This window comes from Aureobasidium namibiae, assembly GCF_000721765.1.
Source record: "Aureobasidium namibiae CBS 147.97 unplaced genomic scaffold scaffold_2, whole genome shotgun sequence".
In the NCBI taxonomy this organism is placed as follows: domain Eukaryota; kingdom Fungi; phylum Ascomycota; class Dothideomycetes; order Dothideales; family Saccotheciaceae; genus Aureobasidium; species Aureobasidium namibiae.
This window is the reverse complement of record NW_013581207.1, coordinates 1013822-1037596: the sequence shown is the minus strand read 5'-3', so window position 1 is coordinate 1037596 and position 23775 is coordinate 1013822. Positions and strand designations below refer to the sequence as shown.

Here is a 23775-nt window from a genome sequence, read left to right as displayed (position 1 = left end):
CCACTAGGCAGTCACAAGGGTTGCAGGACGATCTGGCTTGGAGCTTGTCGTTGAGCGTTCCACCAGGTTTGATATCTGTCGGGCAGAGAGATGATACGAACCTTTGTAAACGGTGGATTAGAATACCATATAAGAGTGTGAGGTGTTTCGATGTCGTCTGTTGTCAACGTTAGAGATGACCTGTGCTGAAACAAGAAGGTTGCGGGATAGCCCCACATCTGTTCGGGAAGGCTCGACCCTTCAACCAAGAAACAAGCCTTGGTTTGACAGAAAGCCATTCCACCTTGTATCGGTACGAGAACACTTTCTGTCCAGCGTAGAATGCTCAGCTTAGAGCTGAGATAGATTGTGACAAGACCACAGAAGAGCAGGATACTGCTCGAGTGGAAGAATGCTTAATGAGACTAACAAGCATCTGTCTGTTTACTCTTAGAGGGAAGTTCGACATGTAGCTATCAAGATGCATAAGATTCCATGCGCTGTCACTGGAAATCTCAGTCGAGTGACTGTGAGCCCCAGCACGCATGCTCTCTGCCAAAATCAAGGTCTACAGCAATACGTCAAGTGTGCAGACGCTTGGGCACCAACCTGCAGCCACAAACGAATGGCCCCCACCACCCACCAGCCTCTCCAGTTCCACTGTTCCAGGATCTGGTCGTTTGTCTCCCGCTCACCGAGCTGGCAGTTCTCGTGTGACGACTCTGCTTCTCCTTCTCGGAGTGTCTGCTTGTGCATCGCTCTTGCCCTCGCGTTGCTTGTGGGTTTCTGACATTTCCCCACGTTGGGCTTGACTCGTCGGTTCAGCTTCACTTTCTGACCGTTTCAAAACGTCCCGGCGACGAGCCAGCACCCCGTCATGTCTCGGCGTTATCCTCCTGCTGATGTCTACAACGAACGTGAGCGCGATCCCTACGCAAGACCTCGACCTGCGCGCAACTATGAGGACATCGAAGTCGACATCAACCGAACCCGCTATGCTGACCGTCCGGAATCCGTCGTGAGCGACCGCCGAGGCCCCCGCGGCGCAAAACTTCCAGACTTTCTACACGATGACTATGGACGAACGAATGCTGGCCCACTCGTGGTTAAGAACCGCGAGTCCGACGACTATGCCGACTATGTTTCCCGCAGAGATCCAGACACCATGTCGCGCAGAGGAGGTCCTCCAGAAAGAGTTGAGAGGGATGGACTTGTTATTAGAGAGCGCAGGAATGAGCCTCCACTTCGAGAGCGACGACCACCGCCTCCGAGAGATCCGAGGGACGTCGAGCGCGAAGAGATCATCATTAGACATGGTGATCGTGACCAGTCGCGTCCTAGACCAAGAGATCGTGGAGAAGTTGAAGAGACGGACATCTTGATTCGTAGAAGGGAACAAGAGCGAGAGAGAGACCCAGAGCCGCCTCGAGGCCCCCCTCCCGACATAGTCTTTCGTAGGGGCGCTGGAGATCGCCGACCTCCTCGTTCCGAAACCGCGAGATCAGAAGTCGCTGAAGAGGAGTTCGTCTTCCGCCATGAGGAGACACGCTCTCCTCCAGCCCGGAGTGTGCGCGGTATGGAAAGAGAAGAGATCAGTATACGCGAGCGCGAGCATAGTCTCCCACCTTATCGTAGACGCAGCCCAGGTCCGGTCGCTCGCGAAAAGGAAGAATGGCTGTTCAGACGTCGCGAGCCTTCCCCTCCACCACCTCCTAGAGACGACCGCGAGGAAATCATCATCCGTCGCCGCGAGCACGAACATCACTCTCCTCCTCCCCTCAGAGATGAAAGGGAAGAGATCATCATAAGAAGACGAGAGAGATCTGTTCCTCGCGAACCCAGCCCCGAACCAGTCAGAGAGCCGTCCCCAGAGCCCATGCCACCACCGCCAGAGCCTATTGTCCGCCCGCCTATCATTCAGGAAATCATTACGCATCACAGACATATCGATCATGGCATTGAGCGTGTTCGCTCACCTGAAGCGGTGCCCAGTCCTCCCCCAGCACCTCCAAGCCCCCCTCCTGCACCCAGAGATGAGAGTCTTGAGATTGAGATTCGCAGACGCAACACTCGCAATGGAGGTTACGAGGAGAACATCACCTTCGAGCGCGATGTGTCTCGTACAGCACGTGCGCGTGAGCCTGAGATGGAGCGCAATGTTGAGCTTACCCGCTCTCGCTCAGTCTCTGCACCTCAACGTCGCTACGATGATGAGATTGCTGCTGAAGCCGAGTACTACAACCGTAAAGCACTCGAGCGTGGCTATATGGGCGAAGCGCACAACGGTGCAACCCGAGATTGGGGTCTAGTCGACGTTCCTCCCGGTACCAGAAGAGTGCAGATGGATGGTCTGGGAGGCGGTCGACAAGACATCACCTGGCAGCAATACAACGGATCCCGACGAAGCAAGTTCTACACTGCCGACGAAGAGTTTGTCACCGACTTTGGTCCCGGCGGCCCTGCACCTGAACGCAAAGAGGAGAAGCGTAAGGTGACCAAAGACATGTGGACCGAAGTCACCAAAGACCTGGTCATCAAAGAAGCCATCGAGGAGATGGGTTATCAGTACGAGGACTCTGAGCATTTTTTCTACGTCATGGAATACCTGAAATATGTACGTCTGCCTTGGTCGTCTCAACCACCCACAAACAAGACAAGAAGCTAACATTTGCAATTTAGGAAAACGTGCTTCAGCTCGTCGAGCTCTCCGAAGACATTCGTCGCGAACGTCGCGATCGCATCAGAGAGATCGAATGGGAACGCGAACAACTTGAACGACTCCCACCTCCCAAGCCTCGCTCACCACCTGCAAAACCTCGTTCCAAATACGATGAGCGTATCTACGAACGCGAGGTCATCTACGACTCGAAGCGATCGGGCAGATACCGATGAGCACAGGCTTACTATCTGAGTCTGCTTCTGCTTTGGGCTCGGACGACTTTTGCTGGAGGCATCTCTTGCTTTTTCCTTGCCTCCTCCTTTCCTTCTTGCTCTTGTTTCTTTTTGCTTGCCTTTATTCTGATCCAAAACGCAATGGCATGGCGGCTTCTCCAGCAGCAGATACTACGGCCCCCCTTTAACGACATGAAACGAACAGCATGGCGAACTGATACACATTCGACGAATTGCTTTGATAACGTTCGCAACTGAATTTCCTTCTTGCTTGCTTGTGTTTTCCATTTCCGGCGGATGGCGGTTTCGATTAGAAAGCTATACAATCAAAGTCTTCTTCACACGCTTGATACACGCAATGTCTTGCAACTGCAAAATCGTCTTCTTTGGTGCAAAGTGAGACCATGTGGGTGCTTAGTACACAGCTCTACTTGAAGCAAACCGTGACTCAAAAAGGTCAGATATACTTAGAATAAGTCTTTCTTTTTTCATTCTTTCGTAAAAAACTTATTGTTTTCTTCTACTTTTCGTTAAGAAGAGTCCACCGCACTTCTATAAGATGTTTTGACTGTCTAAGAGATGTACCATGATTGCATCCGTACGTCATGAGCCGTCCCGAGAGGCCTTGAGAGAAAGGGGGAACAGAAAACACACAAACCATGATTGAAGAAACTCCAAAAGAACAAAACAAGCCGAACATGGAGAAAAAAAAAACCAGGAACATGACCAAGCAAGGAAAGCTCTCAAGACCCGCCTGCTGGCTTATCGCATCCGATGCGACCCAAAAGATCCTTGTGGTTGCCGGGTATGCTGATGCCACTCGCGCGAGGCTTCTCAGAAGTCCGCTTGGCCGCCGGGCTGGGTCGGCGTGTGAACCGTAGGCTCTCAACGCCCACCTCTTCCTCTTGCGGTGCCAATCGCAGCTCTGGCTCCTTTTCAGGGAAATCTCTCACGGTGTCCACGATATCTCCCTCCTCTTCCTCTTCTTCTTCGTCGTCTGAGCGGGTGTCGTCGGCTCCCTTGCCCAGAACCACGCGGTATGCGACGCGGCAGATCATGCCGAACCAGATGATCGTAATGACTTGGAGAGCGAGTAGCAGGCCAAGGAAGCCGTAGTGGATCTTCTCGTTGAAGCATACGTCGGCGTTGCCGCTGGTGTAGGCGTGCAGCACATTCGAGAGGACCTCGTTACCGCCATCTTCAGAAGTTTTGACGCCAGTCTCGGCATTGTAGCATCCGTAGGGCATTTCGACGGGGACATCGGCGTAAATGGACCAGCAGACGGCGAGATAGAAGACGTGTCTGGCGACAAACCACGAAAGCATAAAGACGCCGAATGCAATGTCGCAAGCGGTTTGCATGCCCATGTACTTGAGCAGTTTCGCGATCTGCACAGTCACAGTCAGCATCTAGCGTAAAGAATTTCGTGCACGCAAAACTTACAGGGAACACCAAATCGACAACATCCATGAGACACAAAATGACATTGCCGACCTTGGTCTGGTAGTAGCCGTAGCTGCCAATCAGGAGCAAGCAGGTAATGATGTGGTGGGTGAACATTTGCCAATGATCCTTTCTGCGCTCTTCAATGTTGATGACCAAAATTTGCTGCAACCAGAAGCCGAATTGAGCCAGATAGTAGAGTTTGAAGAGGCCAGTCATGGAGCGTGTCGGGAAAGCTGACCACATTGCGGGCAGGTTGTTGGAGTATGGGGATTCATATACGAGATACTGCTTGGTGTGTTAGTTATCGCAACACATAGACTCTGAGGATTGTGGTGATACGCACACATCCAAGGAACCAGAATGTAGCGTAGTACAGCACTAGCCATGCCTGCTCGGCGAAGCGAATGGTGGCCTTCTTCTTGTAGATACCACATTTTCTGGCCATTGGGACAAGGGCGTAGTCCATAGCTGCCGCGCGAAGAGCGGTGAAGACGATGATGCAGAGCGAGACAAACTTCAGGTCCTGCCATCCAGGGTTGTAAAGACGGGTTTCGGCATCGTAGTATGAGAGGGTAAAGTATTGGATGGTCGAGGATCGGAGGCTAGGGAAGCAGACGTGCGTCAAAACGAGGAGCATGAGCACGTTGATCGACAGGCCTGGGATAGGTCAGCATTGCTCTTGTCGTTCCGGAGCTTCAATGGTCGGTGGAGATGTACCTAGTTGGTGCTCAACGAGGGTAGCGCACAGCGAGCTCGATAGACTATCGTGCTTCCTCTTTGATCGCTTCTTGAGCTGGGATCTGGGGTTGCAAGTAGGCATGTTGAGATGTTGCGGGAGCGATTGGGCATCGGCCGTAGCGGGACGGGAAGCGACCGAAGCCATTGGCGAGAATGGACAGTGGTATGCAGCAGATCAGACAAGCAGCATTGACGGGTGTGAGCGAGAGTGAGGAGCGAGTTTTGCAGCGTCCGGAGCCAGAGTTCGGCCAGTTGTCTTTCAACGGTCTAGCACGGAGGTAAAGTCGGAGCAGTGGGCGTCTAAGCACAAAGACAAAAACGCAAGTTGCAACGCGGTCCAATGTCGTGGGAAGCCGAAGCTGGCGATGGAGCCGGACAAGAAGCAGCTCCGTCTCGCAGATGCAAAGATCCAATGCGCGTGGCAGTGAATGGCTGAAGACACGCGTATCAAAAGTGCAGCGGTTGAAACGATCAAAAAGTCGATTGCAACGCCGCCAACCCCAGACCCTTGGCGACCCCCTTTAACCCTGCCGCCAGAGCTTACCATCTCCACCGACTCGACTGACTGCCCGTCTGATTGGCTCCCGGCCGAGTGCGGTGGAGGGGACCAGACCTGACACACTTTCTGCTATGGTCCACATGGTCCGAGTTGGCGACAACCACGTCCATCCAACAACGTCGGAAATAATTCAACATGAAACCTGTCTTTGTTCGGTGTAATCGCAAAACTAAGAAGAACCTTTCCCATCCAAAACCTGCTGAACCCCACTTTCCGAAACTCCGCCTTCATCATCCAATACCACCTTGTACACTCTCGACAGCCTTCACAGCTCCACTCTAGTTGTTCTGCTGGCTGTTCAGGATCCTGAGAATAGCCAGGAACAGGTTGATAATATCAAGGTAGAGTGAGATGGAAGCAGCAATTTCCTCCTCGACATGGTAATGCTTCATGATCAGCTGCGTGTCCACCAAGATGTAGCCACTGAAGATGAGGGCACAGACAATGCCGTATCCCAACTCGATCGTGCTGGTGTGAGGGAAGAAGGCTGCCATGAATCCAAAGATGATCACAACCCATAGAGCTCCGCCAAGGTAGGGGATCCAGCTAGTGAAGTCGTACTTGGTCTGGCAGGCGAAGAGGGTGAGTGCGACAAAGATACCAAGAGTGAAGATGAGTGCTTCAAGCACAATCTTGCTTTCGAAGAAGGATGTGACGACACTGATCGAGTATGCTTCCATGGCGGTGAATCCAGCAAGGAACAGAAGATTGGTAGGGTACGACTTGCGCTTCCAGAAGGTCAAGAGCATGAAGCCAATGGCACCGAAGAGCGAGACCCACATCATCCACTGGTTGGTCTGGATCCATGCCTTGTATCCGGGGCTGAAGAATGAGACGGACGAGAGAGCGGCGGTCGCGAGAAGCTGGACGGTCAGGATCGAGTAGACCTTGCGGACGAATTGCATGCGGATGTCGAGAGTCGCTTCGGCGACAGAGCCACCGAACTGTGGTACCTCAGTGAGATTGTCCCTGTGCTCTGTGTTGCAATACAACATACCTTAAAGTCATCTGGGACATTGTCGTCTTCGTCTCTAGGAACTCCAAGGACGCCAGAGGCTTCTGCCTGGTAAGATGGTGGTGGCTGGCTGTAGCTCTGCTCCTCGAATGAGTCGCGCGTCGGCGCTGCCTGATACTTTGTGGTGGATGCCATCGCTGTGTGTGATAAGGCGCTGGCTGAAAAAGATAGTTTGAAGTGGGTCAAAGAGATGCTCAGGTAATTGATAGCAAAGAAAGGAAAGCGGCGACGAGTGCACAGCCGGCCGAAGCTTCCAGCGTCATCAATCCGGGGTCACGTTCCCAAACTCGGCTGAGCCTCCGTTATCTCCGTCTTCTTTCGCCTTCACTTTTCTGTATGCCGGTCTGTGATGTAGACCTCAATTTCTGTAATATGATCAGAACAAGAACAAGAAGCGCACGTTATGCTATCGCCAGTCACATTGAGATATCGAGTGCACCAAATATATCAGCGACAACCGAATCTGGCTTGAAGCCCAAGCTGAAACAAGTATCTGTCGAGCGGATGCTCTTACTCGCTGTGGCTATACCAAGATATCAGAGGCACCTGGCAGACTGCCGTTCAATGCCTGTCCATCTACCCTGACCGCTGGGCCCGCCGTATAGGGATCTCGGGCGTGTTTGCTGAGAACGAGTTCAGGCTCATCAACGAGCATTACACTCCTCAGAACATGCGAAAACTGGAAGGATGGGATAGAGTGGAGAGATAGGCAAAATTATTATACGTCAAAATCCGCTACAACTTCACGTACGGCCACAGTCAGCTGAAAACTGGGCATCCCGTCCGCTCTGCCATACATAAGCAGTTGAACGGCAGATTAGTACTACGGTGGGTGACCACGTGGGAATCCCTGCTGCTGTACGTTTTGTAATTTTACCTTTTGCTCGTCAACCCGAAACGACTTCTCAACATCAATCCCGAATCGATGGATCGGTGAATACACAAGATCTACTAGCGGCCGTAGGATTCTCGGACACATGTTTTTCGATGTCAAGCGTGAACACGCTGTTCAATTTGATGCTTGGCGGTGTAGAGGTTGGCCTGCTTCGTTTTGACGTTCAAGCCATGTGCCACTAGCTGTTCGCAATTGATACCAGTATGGCTACAAGTCTAGTCCGAGGGCTAAATGCCATACCGTGGAGAGCTCGGATCAGTCGTCTTCAGCAGCTACAGCGACAGTCCAGCACAAAGACAGATACTGAATTTGGAAGAGATGGGCCGACCGCTGTAGTCTTCATGAACATGGGCGGCCCTGGTCATCAGGGAGAAGTTCGAGACTTTTTGCATAGCCTCTTTGTAAGGTCGTCCTTGCACGAACTATCCTGACATGACTTACGTTCTAATCCTGACAATCAACAATAGTCAGACGGAGACATCATTCCCTTCGGACGGTTTCAAAAGATATTTGCGGATATCATCACCAGACTCAGAACATCGAAGATCCGGAAGCAATATGCAGAGATCGGTGGTGGTTCTCCTATACGCAGATGGTCTGAGTTGCAAGCACGAGAGACTTGCAGAATTCTGGACAATACGTCGCCTTCTTCAGCACCGCATCTGCCATATGTTGCATTTCGGTATGCTCATCCTTTGACCGAAGACGTGTACTTCAAGCTCCTCGAAGATGGATTTGGCAAACGGGGTAGAGTGATTGCTTTCTCACAGTATCCGCAATACTCATGTGGAACGACTGGTAGTTCAATCAATGAATTGTTCAGATGTCGAGAAAAGTTCGAGAGCCCTGGATCTCGCATCGATTGGAGTATTATCGATCGTTGGCCTGCTCATCCGAAGTTTGTGAAAGCTGTTGCGCGCAATATCAAAGCCGGTCTTGCAACGTATCCCACCGAGAAGAGGAAGGATGTTACAATCATCTTCTCGGCACACAGTCAGCCCATGCGTGCGGTGAACCAAGGTGTGTCGTGATAAGAATCTTCGGCGCGATGAAAGCTGACAAGACCACTTCGGATAGGCGATGCGTATTCGTCAGAGGTTTCTGCCACAGTGTATGCAGTGATGCAGCATCTCTGCTTTTCCAACCGATACCGCTTGTGCTGGCAATCGAAAGTAGGACCTCAGCCCTGGTTAGGTCCGCAGACCAGCGAAGTCGTAGAAAAATTCATCGAGAAGAGAGAGACACACTTACTTCTGGTTCCCATTGCTTTTACATCTGATCATATCGAAACGCTTTACGAACTCGACGAGGAACTGATCGGTGAGTCAGGACATGAGGAAACCATCAAGAGAGCTGAGAGCTTGAACGACAGTCCCTTGTTCATCGAAGCGCTTGCAGACATGGTCAAGGAGCATATAGATGGTGGGGAGAGGTCTTCCCGTCAGTTTGGGAACAGGTGTTTCGACTGTCGGAAGGATGTTTGTAGGGATGCTCGAGAGATGTTCACTGGTGGTGCTGTAGCCTGCCTGAGTGCTGACAAGTAGAAGCTCCCTCATCTAGAAAACAGGGATGTAAACGAGAGGTGGCGATATCGGCGATTTTACGAGGGTTAGTCGATGGTGGAACTCGGCGGAAACGACCGCTACGGATGCCACATATTTATTTACTCGCTGTTGATTGCGTTCATCCTCACAATGACAACAACTTTTGCTGAACATAATCTTTCGGATGGCAGTCGGTAGCAAGACCGAATCATCTGATAAGATCCTCACAAAGTTCTCGTACTGCGCTCCGACCACGTGTGTCACATGCGCAAATCCCGAGGGTATTACGTCACGCCGTTGAAGTTTTTTGAGATTTGACGGTGCTTGGCAAGCAAAAATGGTACGTAAATGGGGACAAAACAACTCCGATGCAAGGCAGAATGCGATGAGTCGACGACTTTGCACCAGAGGCAACCAGCCTCGTAAGCTTCGATTGTTCAACTTTGCACATCCTCCAGTCACTCCTTGCCTCTCGCCGCCAACATGAAGTCACCTATCCCAGATTACCTCGCCCATGTCCTTGAGAAGGCACGACCAAACGAGGGAGGGGCCGCCGCCGACTACATCGAGACCCTAGCCAAAGCAGACACGTCCAAAATGGCTGTCGCTCTGGCTATGGTCGACGGCAACTTCTACTCTGCAGGCGACGACAACATCGAGTTCTCCATCCAGTCCATCTCCAAGTCCTTCGTCTACGCCATCGCCATCGAGGATGCTGGTCTCGAACAAGTACTGAAGAAGATTGGAGTTGAGCCTTCTGGCGATAGATTCAACCAACTGTCCCTCGAGCGCAGCACCAACCGACCTATGAATCCTATGATCAACGCTGGTGCCATCACCGCTCACTCACTTGTCGTCTCGCCCACCGCAAACCTCCAAGAACGAACCGATCGCATTCTGAAGGTGCTCTCTAAGCTGGCTGGACGAGAGTTGCATGTCGACGAGGAGGTCTACAAGGCCGAGCTGAAAGATGCCGACCGTAACATGGCTATTGGATACATGCTCAAGGCTACTGGCATCATCACTTGCGACCCAAGAGAGGCAGTCAAAGGTTACATTCGGCAATGTGCCATCAACGTCAACGTCAAGGACCTGGCCATGATGTCTGCCGTGCTCTCCAATGGTGGCGTCCACCCGGTCACAGGAGAACAAATCATCCCACACACAAGTGTTCGTCAGGTCTTGTCTGTCATGACTACCTGCGGCATGTACGACGCAGCTGGTGATTGGGTCTCCAACGTCGGCTTTCCAGCAAAGAGTGGTGTCGCTGGGGCTATCATGGGCAGTCTCCCTGGTCAAGTCGGCCTTGCTACCTTCTCTCCCAAGATCGACGAACGAGGCAACAGCGTGCGCGGCGTGGCTATGTGTGAACAACTTTCGCGTGACATGGGTCTGCATATGATGGACGTCAGCCATGTCGCGAGATCGACTGTTCAAACAACTGTATCCACCCTAGTCGCTAGCGATGACGAAAAGCACGGTCTACACAACCACAACTGCGGCCGCAAAGTCGTAATCTTCAAGCTAAGAGGTGCTGTACGCTTCCCCGGTGCCGAACGCTTGACAAGAGCTCTAGCCTACGAGCTTGGTAATCCCGACCCATCTGACCCTGGATCTGGAAGCCATGCTGATGCTTGCGCTATCGTCTTCTCCTTCCGCGAGGTCTTCTCTCTGAACTTTATTGCGCGACGACTGATCCACGAAAACATCACACGACTGTTGAGCGAGCGAAGAGTTTTGGCCATTATAGACCCCACAGGTGTGCTCGAGTGGGATCGTGCCAAAGCAAAGGGCGATAGACATCCCAAGGTTGTCAACGATGATACAGAAGCACGAGACTACATTGGAGGCACTGGATGTCAAGCTGTCTCTGAGGATCCGGAATGGTAGATACCCACATGATGTTATGAACGATTTTGGCGCGTTTCTGTTGGTTGACAGTTGGTCAACGCTTTCTTTCTTGCAATGGCATTTTTTGCAAGGCGTCCTGGGGAACTTTTGTTGTATACCGCTGTTCATAGACTCAATCATACACTTTTGGCAATCACATCACCCTTGATCACAATGCTTTGACCGCAGTCTACGAACGCAGAGGAAAGACCAAGGGCAAAGGCGTGAGCTAGAGACTCAAACTTCAATGCTCAAAACCAAGCATTGAAACAAGCAACGGGCTGAAGGGGGATCGACCTTGGAAGCGGCTCGGCATTCGCTGCCTGCAGCAACCCTTGAACCACGACTGCGAGTTTGCGACAAACTCTCCCTGCAGGGAGGCTAGCATGACGCAACTTTCGATAGCCAATAGCTCCAGCGCGTGTTCTGACCAGATCAAGTCTATGGCGTCTTATCTCTGTCTGCTGCGCATTTCGACTACGCGTCAACCCCTCATGTAAACCTGCAAGGACTGTGAGCTGCGTGCGTAACGACGTAGGTGGAAGTGATTGCTTCGTAGCCGGCTGTATAAGACAGCAACTCCCATGATACATGTCTCTTTCCCTTTCCACTATAGTGACAAGTTGTGAGCCATACCTCTCTTCACAGTTTCAGACACCAAAAGATGCCTCACCACGGACACCACCACGGCGGCCACAGAGACCACAAGTCTCGCGACAGCGAACGCCGCTCTGGCAACAGCAACGACAGCGGAAACAATAGCACCCACTCGCTCAAAAACTACAGCATCTGGGTCGCTAACCCCGTCTCCTTCGTCGCCCAAACCCCCCAACAAGACCCCAAATCCCCTCACATCACCCTGAAACTCACAGACGGCACCAACAGCCCGGAAGCCGACATCAACGTAAAGTCAACCTCCCAAGACTCTCGTCTGGTCTACTGGACCAACAATGCTTTTGTCCATCCAATCACCCAACAACTGGAGTCTCTACCTCTGGGTCAAAAGATCTTGACGCCATCGAATGGACAACCATCCCCTTTGGCCCTGGATTTCCTGCGTACTTCCCCTGCGCTTCTCGACTTGAGTGCTGGTACAATTCTCCCAGCTACAGGCAACGACACTATCGAGTCTACCCTCTCCACTATCCTCAACACCGCAATCAATCAAAAAGCAAAAGTTTATCTCTGGGGCCAAGCTTACAATGACTCGAATGGCGAAAGCGGTATCCATGATATCCACATGAATCAAGGCAATACGGGAGACTTCACAGATGATGTGTTCAGTGATGGCAGCTTTGTGGTGCAGTTTGAAGATCATTGGGAAGCCGTGTTTTTGGCGTTTGCGGATCAGGAGGTGCCGACTGATGATGAGACTGGTGACCCCACTGCTGATGCAAAGGCTTTTGATCAGACTTTGTCGTCGTCGTCGTCGTCGTCCTAGATGGGAGGCATAGATATCAGTTATCTCACCAGAGTATGGCAATGATACCTGATCAAACCACGATGGCTGGAAGGCTTCAAATGACCAAACCCATCCCTAAGCCAATATTGCAATTTGTCCTGTGCAATGAACGGGACACTCTCAATAAGAGATAGTATTGTGGAGTGAATTATATATACAAAGTTGGTCTGCTGTATCCAAGTTCGTGCAATGTCGTCCTGACAGTTCCCATCTAACTCATGCAGGAGTGAGCCAATTCCACGCGCTAAATCTATCCTCTCCAAAGGTAAAGCATTTAAAGTAAGAATGAAGAAATCATGGCTGGTGCTCTCTAGGCGACTTCTCGATCAACAAGCCGTCACCAGTGCTCTCCTCCGCACCTGGGAGAAGTGCATGCTCGAACCATCTCGTGAACCTCACAATGGGAATGTCGACGAACCTCCAGAACAGGTCGGCGAGCCAGATGGTCACGGGGATCACGATCAAGCCTCCTAGAACGAATCCCGATTCGTATTGGAAGAGCGTGTCCTTGCCAGTGATCTGCCAGAATCCGTATACAGAGACATAGCCAATGGTCTTCAATGTAAAGCCGTGGACGAGATACAAGGCGAAGGAGATGTTTCCTAGGTAGCGGCTCAACGAGTTATTGAAAAGGTACTGAAGTCGACTGTCAAGACTAGTGACATAGATCATAGTCATTGCGCCAAGACAGTGCCAGAAACGATAGCCTTCATCGGCTCGCAAGCCTGATGGAACGAGTTTCGAAAGAGTGGAGTAGCCGGGCGCAAACTCTGCTTCTTGGAATGGGTATGAGAGCAGGAAAAGACTTAGAGCGAAACCACAGTAGGTGAGCCAGACAGACAACTGGCTGCGCGAATCTTCCTCAGTGAAGGGGTCAACGCTGACACGATTGTCCTTCTTCTCCTGGTGGATGAGGTTGGCTTCTGCGATCAAGGCGCCGCTCCAGAAAGCACTCAGCTCCCAGGTATCTGCTTGGAAAGCAAACGCGGCGAAAAGGGCGAAAAGAATCATCCTCACTCTAGTGCGGACGAGAGCCAAGCCGGCAATGGTCAGGAATAGAACCATCGAGCATTTGAACTCTTGTAGAATGGACCACGCATGAACGTCGTAGCGGGTCTCAGGCCAATGCTTGTGCGTGAACATATCGAACAGATTGATCGTCTCATGTATCCAGTCTCTTGCTTGTTCGCCAAAGGTCGGCAGTATCTGTGGTTGCGGGTCGTGAGCCCATCCTAGGAAGATCGACCTGAAGACATCCTCTGGTCCAGCGATGGAATTGGGGCCGTCGTATATGCCAATACGGAGGGCGAAGAAGACGATGAGAGTTGAGACAATGCAAGGGAGATATAGTCGTAGTGGACGTCTTAATATGGAAGAGGCAAGGGTGCGCATGAGCTGTTCATAGGAATTCTTTCTGATCAGTTTCAAAGACTTGAGCGACAAGGCGTAGCCAGAGATGACAAAGAAGATGGCGACCATGGCTTCTCCGCTGTATAAGAGCCGTAGCACTGGTAGTTGCAGCAGATGTCGGTTCTCATTGGGGTGATTCGGGTCCTTAACCGTGCCGTACGAGATGGATCCTTTTCTGTGATAGCAAAACTCGAAGTGTCGAAGAAACACGAAGAAGGCTGCCCAGCCGCGAGCGCCGTCCAGCCATGCGGTAGGAGAGACACGAGTCGGTCTGTGAGGTATATCGACGACATATCGGTGTAAGAAACTGGGCACAAGCGCGAGCAAGAAGCCCGACAGCTTCTTCTCCTTCTCGCCCACAATCATGCCGTTGGTAATGGTGATGGTGACGCTGGGAAGCGAATGATCAAAGTCGACGAGAAAGTTAGGGAAGGCATGACTTAGATAATGTACTTACTCGTAATGGGATTGAGTTCCAATGTCACTTCCTGAAACACGCAGCCCATCACGTAGGCACGCGGAGGCCCCGAAGCATAAACACTAATAGACATTCCAACAACCAATAAGCCACAAAAACGCTTATTGGAAGCACCTGGCTGGCTCTCACATGCCAACATGGTCTAACTTGTGCCTTTCAATGCACCTCTGCAGGTCAGTTGGCACGAACTCCTGGTGTCAGCACGCAGGAGAAGTTCGAGGGTGTTGAGCTGACGCTCGCGATCATCTCGTTGATCTTCATCATGCGAAAGAGCTGTGGAGACAACAATTTTGCTTCGCCTTACGCGCCGCGTGTTGGGCATGCGATTGGTGTCGCTGCGATCAAGTCTGCCACAGTCACTGCTATCATCTCCCTTCTCAGTTGTTGGCTCGATTTTGTGTCCATCATTGATATATTTAAAAGGCCGTGTGGTCCTGCAGACAATCTGGCCAGCCCACGATCGCTGTTGCCAACATGTTGATGACGCGATGATCGCGCTGAGGCCGCGGCTTACAGTAGCTTGCTTCAGGTTATGCGCCCATCGAATTACAGCCGCGCCCATTGCTATTTTCAATCCTCAGTTGGTCTTGAGATGCGCCTTGCTTCTCCCCAATCTCGTTAATGGACCCTTCCTGAGCTGTGGCACTACCCAAAGTACCTTGAAGTGGAAGGTCAGTACCTGTGAAATGCGTCTTGTACACTACACTCGTCTCTGGACACATTGCAGAGAATAGTGATCGTAAGCAACATAATACAACATTGATTTTAGAACTGCAAAAAATAACTACAAAAAGCGAAAGCGCTTGCGAACATCGAAATCAGAAAAAACAAAGCATCCCTTTTGTTCCATCCCAGCGTTAGATCGTTTCAACCTCCTCCCTCTATCATACACACGTTTCTCCTGCGCAGTGCGTCTCTATACTCTGTGACGCTATGGGTATATTCTCAAAAGTAACATGAACGAACGTGTATGCGCATGCGTGGCCGTGAAAGTCGAGGATTCTAGTAACCGCTTTACGAAGCAGCAGCGACGAGCTCGAGAGGGGCGCCCTTGGTCTTGTTAAGCATCTCGTAAGGAGGACGCTTGACAATACCACCAGTGACGGGGAGTTGAGTGCCCATGCCGGTGAGGTAGGAGTCGACGTCACGAGCGGCCATACGACCCTCGTTGATACCCCAGACGATCAGAGATTGACCACGGCGACAGTCACCAGCGGCGAAGACACCGGGGAGATTGGTGTTGTACTTGCCAGGAGGAGTCTTGACGTTCTTGCGAGCATCCTTCTCAATCTCATCGCCAAGGACACGAGCCTCGGGGCCCAGGAAACCCATGGAGAGCATGACAATGTCAGCGGGGAAGAACTCCTCGCTGCCCTCAACCTGCTTCATGTCCCAACCGCCAGAAGCGCTCTTGGTCCATTCGACACGGACAGTGTTGATACCCTTGACCTTGCCAGTGCCATCGTCGACAAAGTCCTTAGAAAGGATGCAGTACTCACGAGGGTCCTTGCCCATGTGGGTCTTGACCTCAGAGTGACCGTAGTCGACACGGTAGATGCGAGGCCACTGAGGCCAGGGGTTGTCACGAGCACGCTCGGTAGGAGGCTGAGGAAGCAGCTCAAAGTTGACAACGGACTTGGCACCGTGACGGACGGAAGTACCGATACAATCGTTACCAGTATCACCGCCACCAATGACAACAACGTGCTTGTCCTTGGCAGAGATGTATTCGCCGTCAGAAAGACCAGAGTCAAGAAGAGACTTGGTGTTCTTATGCAAGAACTGCATGGCGAAGTGAATGCCGTCCAGGTTGCGGCCAGGGATAGGCAGATCTCTGGCGACGGTGGCACCAGTGGCGAGAACGACGGCGTCGAACTCAGCTCTGAGAGACTCGAGCGTCACATCACCTTCACCAACCGATACACCAGTGACGAAGTTGATGCCCTCAGCAGCCATGAAGTCAACACGACGCTGAACGACGTTCTTGTCGAGCTTCATGTTGGGGATACCGTACATGAGCAGACCGCCGACACGGTCGGCTCTCTCGTAAACGGTAACACTGTGGCCAGCCTTGTTGAGCTGGTCAGCGGCTGCCAGACCGGCAGGACCGGAACCAATGATGGCGACAGTCTTGCCGCTACGGACCTCAGGAGGGGTAGGAACCATCCAACCCATCTCGAAACCGCGGTCAATGATGGCACACTCGATGGACTTGATGCCGACGGGGTCCTCGTTGATACCCAGAACGCAAGCACCCTCACAAGGAGCAGGGCAGACACGACCGGTGAACTCGGGGAAGTTGTTGGTCATCAGCAGTCTGTTCAGGGCGTCTCTCCACTGGTTCGAGAAGACCAACTCGTTCCACTTGGGGATGATGTTTGAGATGGGGCATCCAGAATCTGACTGACAGAAAGGAACACCACAGTCCATGCAACGAGCAGTCTGATACTTGAGCTCGTCCTCGTTGAGACGCTGAGAAAGCTCCTGCCAGTCACGAGTTCTTGTCTTGGCGCTGCGGTACTTCTCTGAGCGACGCTGGTACTTCATGAAACCCTTGGTCTTGTCAAGGACAAGAGCAGAACGCTTCTTCTCAGCCTTGCCGTCTGTGACACTCTCCTCGATGTCGAGAAGATCATCCTTCTTCTTCTGGTGAGCCTCAGCGACATGCTGCTTTTCGCGGGAGTCCTCGTGAAGAGAGCGAACAGCGTTGCCGGGCATGATGGGGAGAGGGTATTGGGCTCTCTTGGCCTCGGCAGCCTTCTTGGCCTCCTCCTCCATGACGCGCTTGTAGTCAGTGGGCAGAACCTTGACGAAGCGGTGCAGAGCACGCGAGAAGTCGAGGAGGACACGGGCAGCAAGCTCGGAACCAGTGTAGTGGTGGTGGTCCTCAATGAGACCGCGGACGAAGGCAATCTCAGCAGGGTCCTCGAGAGGAGAAAGCTCAACCATCTCCTGGTTGACCTTGCCCTCGAAGTCACGCTGCATGTCAAGAACATAGGCGATACCGCCAGACATACCGGCAGCGAAGTTTCTGCCAGTGGGTCCAAGAATGAGGACACGACCACCAGTCATGTACTCACAACCGTGGTCACCAACACCCTCAACGACAGCGGTGGCACCGGAGTTTCTGACAGCGAAACGCTCAGCACCCATACCACGGAAGAAGCACTGACCGCTGGTAGCACCGTAGAGACAAGTGTTACCGACGATGACGTTCTCCTCAGCCTTGAAGACTGCGTTTCTGGGCGGGTAGACGATCAGACGACCACCGGAAAGACCCTTACCGACGTAGTCGTTGCAGTCACCCTCGAGCTCAAGAGTGATACCAGGTGCAAGGAATGCACCGAAGGACTGACCAGCCGAACCACGGATGTTGGCGTGGATGGTGTCGGTAGGCAGACCCTTCTCACCATAGCGCTTGCTGACTTGGTAAGAGAGGGTAGCACCGAGAGCGCGGTCAGTGTTGACGACATCGCACTCAATGCGGCAAGGGTGACCCTTCTCGAGAGCCAGCTCAGACTCAGAGATGAGCTTGTTGTCAAGACGGACGTGAAGCTTGTGGTCCTGCTTGCGAACGTTGTAGGTGGCGACACCAGAACGGAGTGTGTGTGCAGGTGTCAAGATGAGCGAAAGATCAATGTTCTCGGTCTTTCCGTTGCGGAGGTCGTCACGAACACGGAGAACCTCAGTGCGACCGACCATCTCGTTGATGGTGCGGAAACCGAGCTTAGCCATGATGGCACGAAGCTCGTTAGCAACGTAGTAGAAGAAGTTGATGACATGCTCGGGAGTACCCTTGAACTTGCTTCTCAACTCGGGGTCCTGAGTAGCGATACCGACAGGACAGGTGTTCAAGTGGCATTTTCTTAGTAGAGGTTAGTATAATATCGAAAAACGAAAGATGGTATCATCTTGACTTACCTCATCATAATACAACCCATGGCAATGAGAGGAGTAGTGGCGAAACCCCACTCCTCAGCACCCAACAAACAAGCAATGGCGACATCGCGACCAGTGCGGAGCTGACCATCAGTCTGGACAATGACACGGCCACGCAGATCGTTCAAGACCAGAGTCTGATGGGTCTCGGCAAGACCAAGCTCCCAGGGCAGACCAGCGTACTTGATACCGGTCCATCTGGAGGCACCAGTACCACCATCGTGGCCAGAGATCAAAATGTGATCGGCTCTGGCCTTTGCGACACCAGAAGCGACAATACCGACACCAGTCTCCGAGACAAGCTTGACGGAGACACGAGAGCGTGGGTTGGAGCACTTCAGGTCGTAGATGAGCTGCTTCAAGTCCTCGATAGAGTAAATATCGTGGTGGGGAGGGGGAGAAATCAAACCGACACCAGGAGTGGAGTGACGAGTGCGGGCAATGGGTCCAGAGACCTTGTGTCCGGGAAGCTCACCACCCTCACCAGGCTTAGCACCCTGGGCCATCTTGATCTGGAGCTCATCGGCATCAGCAAGGTAGGCACTGGTAACACCGAAACGACCAGAGGCGATCTGCTTAATGGCAGAGCGCATAGTGTCACCGTTGTCCATGCGCAAGCTACGCTCTGGGTCTTCACCACCTTCTCCGGTGTTCGATTTACCGCCCAATCTGTTCATGGCAACAGCAAGGGTAGAGTGCGACTCCATCGAAATGGATCCATAAGACATTGCACCGGTAACGAATCTACGGACAATCTCAGTCCAAGGCTCGACCTGGTCGATGGGAACGGGAGAACGGTCTTCGAAGTCAAAGTCAAGAAGACCACGAAGCGTGCAGTTCTTGATTTGCTCGTATTCAGATCTGGAGTATGCCTCGTAAGACTTGTCGTTCTTGGTACGGACGGCATCCTGAATATTGGCGATGGAGGTAGGGTCGTTGACGTGGGGCTCACCACCGTCACGCCAGTGATACTCACCAGTCTCAGCGAGACCAGGAATCTCCTTAATGTTGCGGCTGGGGTAGCCCTTTTCGTGCAGAGCGAAGGCGTCCTGAGCAATGAGCTCGAAAGTCATACCCTTGATACGGGTGGCAGTACCAGTGAAACAGCGGTCGACGACAGAGTCATCGATACCGAGAGCCTCGAAGATCTGAGCACCCTTGTAACTCTGAATAGTGGAGATGCCCATTTTGGACATGACCTTCAGAATACCACCGTCCAACGAGTGCTTGTAGTTGTCAATGAGCTGCTCAGGGCTGAGCTTCTTTCTGATCAGACCCTCGCGGGCCATCTTCATGATACACTCGATTGCCAGGTAAGGGCAGATGGCATCAGCACCGTAACCAACAAGGACACACATGTGGTGAACCTCACGAGCCTCGGCAGTCTCAACGACAAGAGCAACCTGAGAACGCCACTTGTTGCGTACAAGATGGTGGTGGACCATACCAGTAGCAAGAACGGCAGAGACGGCCACACGATCAGCCGAGGTGGCACGGTCGGACAGAACAATGATTCTGTCGTTCTTCTCGATAGCCTCAGCAGCCTGGTCGCAGATGCGGTCAAGAGCATCAAGGTAGCCTTGAATGCCTTCCGACTTGGGGAAAGTGATGTCGACGGTGTGGACGTTCCACTCACGGTGCAACTGCGAGATCTGGCTCAGAGCGTTGAACTCCTCGATGGAGAGCAGAGGCGAGGGAAGAAGAAGGCGGTGGCACTGAGAGGGGCTCATCTCGAGCAAGTTGCCCTGAGGACCAACGTAGGCCTCGAGCGACATGACGACTGCTTCTCTGATAGGGTCAATGGGAGGGTTAGTGACTTGAGCGAACAGCTGTCTGAAGTACTCGTAAAGAAGACGGGGCTGTTGCGCAAGACATGCCAACGGAGCATCGTTACCCATGGATCCGAGGGCTTCCTTGGAGTCAGCGGCCATAGGACCGAGCAACAGACTGACTTGCTCAAGAGAGTAACCGAAAGCCTTCAGTCTGGGGTCTTCCTGAACTCTGCTCTCGGACAGCTCGAAACCGAGGCTAGCACCCTTCTCGGTAAGCTTGTCGAGAACAGCGGGCATGGTGATAAGCTGGCTGCTGATCCAGCTCTGGAAGTCCTTGCGCTTGGAAACAGTCTGCTTCAACTCGGCATCATCGACAATGCGACCAGCGACAGTGTCGACCAGAAGCATCTTACCAGGCTGGAGACGACCCTTTTGAACGACCTTTTCGGGCTCAATGGGAATGGTACCGACTTCGGAAGCGCAGACGATACGGTCATCATCGGTCACATAGTATCTGCAGGGACGGAGACCATTTCTGTCGAGGTTGGCACCACAGTATCTGCCGTCGGCGAATGTGAAGAGAGCGGGACCGTCCCAGGGTTCCATCATACAGGCTGCCCACTCGTAGAAGGCCTGCTTGGCGGGGTCCATGGCGCGGTTTCCCTGCCATGCCTCGGGGACCATCAGCATAACTGCCTCAGGAAGAGACAAGACACCGTTGATGGTAAGAAGCTCAAGAACGTTATCGAAAGCAGCAGAGTCAGAGCCACCATCTTCGATGATAGGCAGAAGCATCTCAAGCTCATCGCCGAACAAGTCGGACTTCATCAGACCCTCTCTTGCGCGCATCCAGTTCTTGTTTCCACGGAGAGTGTTGATCTCACCGTTGTGAGCTGCCCATCTGAGAGGCTGTGCTCTATCCCAAGAAGGGAATGTGTTTGTGGAGAAACGCGAGTGGACCAGGGCAAAGTGACCCTCGTAGTCGACGTTTGCCAGATCGTAGTAGTACTCGTAGACCTGGACGGGAGACAATTGACCCTTGTAGACAATGTTCTTGTTGCTCAGAGAGCAGAGGTAGAACCAGTTGTGCAGGCCAATGACGTGAGTAACACGCTTGCGCAGCACGTACAGCTGGCGCTCGAAGTAGGGCTCGTCGAATTCAGACTCGAAGGACTCCTTGGGTGCGTTGGCATCACCGTATGCAGACTTCAAGACGATAAAGGGCTGGAGGATAATAGGTTCTCTAGAGGCAGCTGCGGGACCAAGCAACGAAGAGTCGCGAGGAACCTCACGCCATCCCAAAACTCGCAGATCAAGGCCGTCGGCCTCTTGCTCGAATGTGTTCAATGTCTCTTTTAGGACCTCAGTATCGGGCTTGAAAAAGACGTTTCCAGCAGCGTATTGTCCTTGCTTGGGCAATGTGTATCCTTGCTCTTTTCCGAACTCCTTGACGAAGAATTTGTGAGGGATCGATGTCATGACACCTGCACCATCACCGTCACGCGCGTCTGAACCCACGGCACCACGATGTGTCATGTTGCAGAGAAGGTTTCGTGCATCGCTGACAATCTTGTGACTGGCAACACCCTTGATGTGGCTATTCGAGAGTCAGACATCGGACTTGAACTGCCGGTATGAGGGCGCAACTTACGCAGCAAAGCCGACACCACAAGCATCCTTCTCGAGCTCAGGGTCGTAGAGACCCTGCTTCACGGGGAGCGCACCAGCCCATGACTTGTTCTGTGGCGTATTCTCATACGGGTAGATGTTTACAGGTTCATCTTCCTCGATGATGGTGTTCTCAAATGGTTCTTCGAAAGACACTCGACCCATTCTTTCGGCCTGGAGCCGAGTACGATAGATCCTAAGGGGTATATAAAGCAGGCGGGGACCTTAGTGGCGAAGAGGGGTCTTGTTGGACTCGTCTATGGGAATCTGTAATCAGCCAAATGCTTTCCGATTGATATGGTCAAGACTTCGCTATTGAGGCAAGGGAAGGATATTGTGGCGAGGAAGAGAGATTGGTGTTCGGTCGAGAAGGTGGAAAAAACGATGTTTCAGATGATGCGCAGACAAGTGATCGTCCGTCTAATCACGGCTCCGCTGCACGGAGTATGCCAACTGGAGAAGAGTATTGCGGGGAGAGGCAAAAGAAAGCGGTGCAGGTGTTGATAAGGCCAGGAGCTCTGGCGAATGAGGGGCAAGGAAGTTTCCACGCCTCTGAGGTGCGCTGCAGCCGAGAGAAAGCTTACCTGCAATTAACTGGAGAGCGCTCTGATGGTCTGCGTGCAGAGCGTAGTTCAGGCGTATGCGAGGTGAAGACGAGACGAAGAGGGTGAGGGAGCGGCCACGCTTTTGTAAATTGGCCCCGAAGGTGGGGATTCAACTAGCGCAGCCTGCGAAGCAAAGGCAATAAATGCTTCCGCTCTACGTGGAGGCAACCATTGTGTGTACCATAGATTGTACGGCAAAGACGGTGCTCTTTTGGTACATCTGACACAGAGGGTTCAATCAACTCAAGTTTGCCGCTCACACATCAACAAAGCTATCAGTGTGAAGCTCTCTGGACTGAGTACACACTGCTTGAAGCCCCCCCAACAAGATATCAGCCCCCTACGATAGGCACAACTCTCGAGACCAAGGTCCTCTACATGTCTTCGGATGTCTGTCCTCGGTTAGGACTATGACCATCACATCCTGCTGCTCTCATTTCTTCTATACCGCGCTTCTAGACATGAACACTTGCGAATGTGCCGCGAGCGAGACAAAGAATTTCCCCGGACCCTGCAACCTGCCATCGCGTTAGCTCGGTTGGCTGGGTCAGCAAGCCGTCTCATTGGATGGTTGGGCGTACCCCAGCCGGATAGCCGGAAGGTGATTGGCTGTCCCGGACGTTAGGTTTCGTGAGAGTCACAGCAACATGTCAGAGATGGTCTTATCGCCGCTCTTCATTGACACGTCCGTCGCTGCCACACTGTGCCCGGTCGTCTGGGGTTGCTAAGCGTTTCGTTCGGCTTGAGGATTGAAGTGTTTGGGGACATGCGACCTTTTGATTCATAACATTACCTTGAATTTCTCAGTGTCAAATCCTCGAAGCCTTGTAGAGAAAGGACAGACTTCGGTGAGTTCAGGGAGAGAGCGTCTGCCAACGGGAGCAGTCGGAAACCCACAGATCTGTCCCCACTGGTGCACGTATGGCTGATTTAGCCCTGGATGGGATGGTCGAGACGGCACGAAACGCACCACTCGCAAGTCACCACTCTCACGGCATCCGCCGATACCGGAAGACATCTCAGGCAGATATGCTTCGTTCCCGTCAACTATCAATTAGGCGAACTCCAATGAATGTCTTCAGACGATAGACACCGACACACGAACAGGTTATTGGTGCACGAGCTGGTGCTCTTGAGGAGCGCCGAAGAAGCTCGCTTCGTGTTCTCTTTGTTCAACGATCAGCTCGGCGTGCGCAAACAAGGTAGACGATCGAAACATTGACAACAGTGTGATGAGGATTGTTACTGGAGAACATTCAGTCCGCTTCGTTTTCTTCAAAAGAATTACTGCTCATAAAGGTTCGTCTTGTCGATGACGGTCTGGTATGCCTGAGCCCATGCGCCATGACTCCTTTGAATGCTGAAAAGCACAACATGCATTCATCCTTCTGCCCGAGACGCCTTGCACAGCCGTGCAATACCCAATGCCTACTGTGGCAGTGATGATTGTGAAAAGGTAAGATGGAGGACTTTTCGCACTGCG

The 23775-nt window shown here is 52.4% G+C and overlaps 8 protein-coding genes across 8 annotated transcripts; 4 read left to right on the top strand and 4 right to left on the bottom strand.

Annotated features, from left to right (window-relative positions):
- Positions 1-856: 856 nt before the first annotated feature.
- On the top strand, positions 857-2871 carry M436DRAFT_37931 (uncharacterized protein; the record flags this gene model as incomplete). Its single annotated transcript, XM_013575268.1, has 2 exons — positions 857-2593; positions 2659-2871. The coding sequence occupies 2 exons, from the start codon at positions 857-859 to the stop codon at positions 2869-2871; spliced, it is 1950 nt and encodes a 649-aa protein (XP_013430722.1).
- A 743-nt stretch (positions 2872-3614) lies between these two features.
- On the bottom strand, positions 3615-5137 carry M436DRAFT_37849 (TLC domain-containing protein; the record flags this gene model as incomplete). The annotated part of the gene is made up of 4 exons (XM_013575256.1): positions 3615-4259; positions 4315-4602; positions 4661-4974; positions 5035-5137. The coding sequence occupies 4 exons, from the start codon at positions 5135-5137 to the stop codon at positions 3615-3617; spliced, it is 1350 nt and encodes a 449-aa protein (XP_013430710.1).
- A 755-nt stretch (positions 5138-5892) lies between these two features.
- M436DRAFT_69701 (UPF0005-domain-containing protein) lies at positions 5893-6764 on the bottom strand (the record flags this gene model as incomplete). Its single annotated transcript, XM_013575732.1, has 2 exons — positions 5893-6558; positions 6612-6764. The coding sequence occupies 2 exons, from the start codon at positions 6762-6764 to the stop codon at positions 5893-5895; spliced, it is 819 nt and encodes a 272-aa protein (XP_013431186.1).
- A 963-nt stretch (positions 6765-7727) lies between these two features.
- M436DRAFT_69700 (ferrochelatase-domain-containing protein) lies at positions 7728-9068 on the top strand (the record flags this gene model as incomplete). The annotated part of the gene is made up of 3 exons (XM_013575731.1): positions 7728-7925; positions 7992-8544; positions 8602-9068. 3 exons carry the CDS (start codon positions 7728-7730, stop codon positions 9066-9068), a joined length of 1218 nt encoding a protein of 405 aa, XP_013431185.1.
- Positions 9069-9551: 483 nt separating this feature from the next.
- M436DRAFT_38462 (glutaminase) lies at positions 9552-10958 on the top strand (the record flags this gene model as incomplete). Its single annotated transcript, XM_013575364.1, has 1 exon — positions 9552-10958. One exon carries the CDS (start codon positions 9552-9554, stop codon positions 10956-10958), a length of 1407 nt encoding a protein of 468 aa, XP_013430818.1.
- A 664-nt stretch (positions 10959-11622) lies between these two features.
- Positions 11623-12399, top strand: M436DRAFT_60563 (uncharacterized protein; the record flags this gene model as incomplete). The annotated part of the gene is made up of 1 exon (XM_013575576.1): positions 11623-12399. One exon carries the CDS (start codon positions 11623-11625, stop codon positions 12397-12399), a length of 777 nt encoding a protein of 258 aa, XP_013431030.1.
- Positions 12400-12795: 396 nt separating this feature from the next.
- Positions 12796-14160, bottom strand: M436DRAFT_30918 (uncharacterized protein; the record flags this gene model as incomplete). The annotated part of the gene is made up of 1 exon (XM_013575128.1): positions 12796-14160. A coding segment is annotated over one exon (1365 nt), but the record flags the coding sequence as incomplete, so codon positions are not given.
- A 1162-nt stretch (positions 14161-15322) lies between these two features.
- On the bottom strand, positions 15323-21852 carry M436DRAFT_38630 (glutamate synthase-like protein; the record flags this gene model as incomplete). Its single annotated transcript, XM_013575396.1, has 3 exons — positions 15323-18173; positions 18230-21616; positions 21671-21852. 3 exons carry the CDS (start codon positions 21850-21852, stop codon positions 15323-15325), a joined length of 6420 nt encoding a protein of 2139 aa, XP_013430850.1.
- Between the last annotated feature and the right edge of the window lie 1923 nt (positions 21853-23775).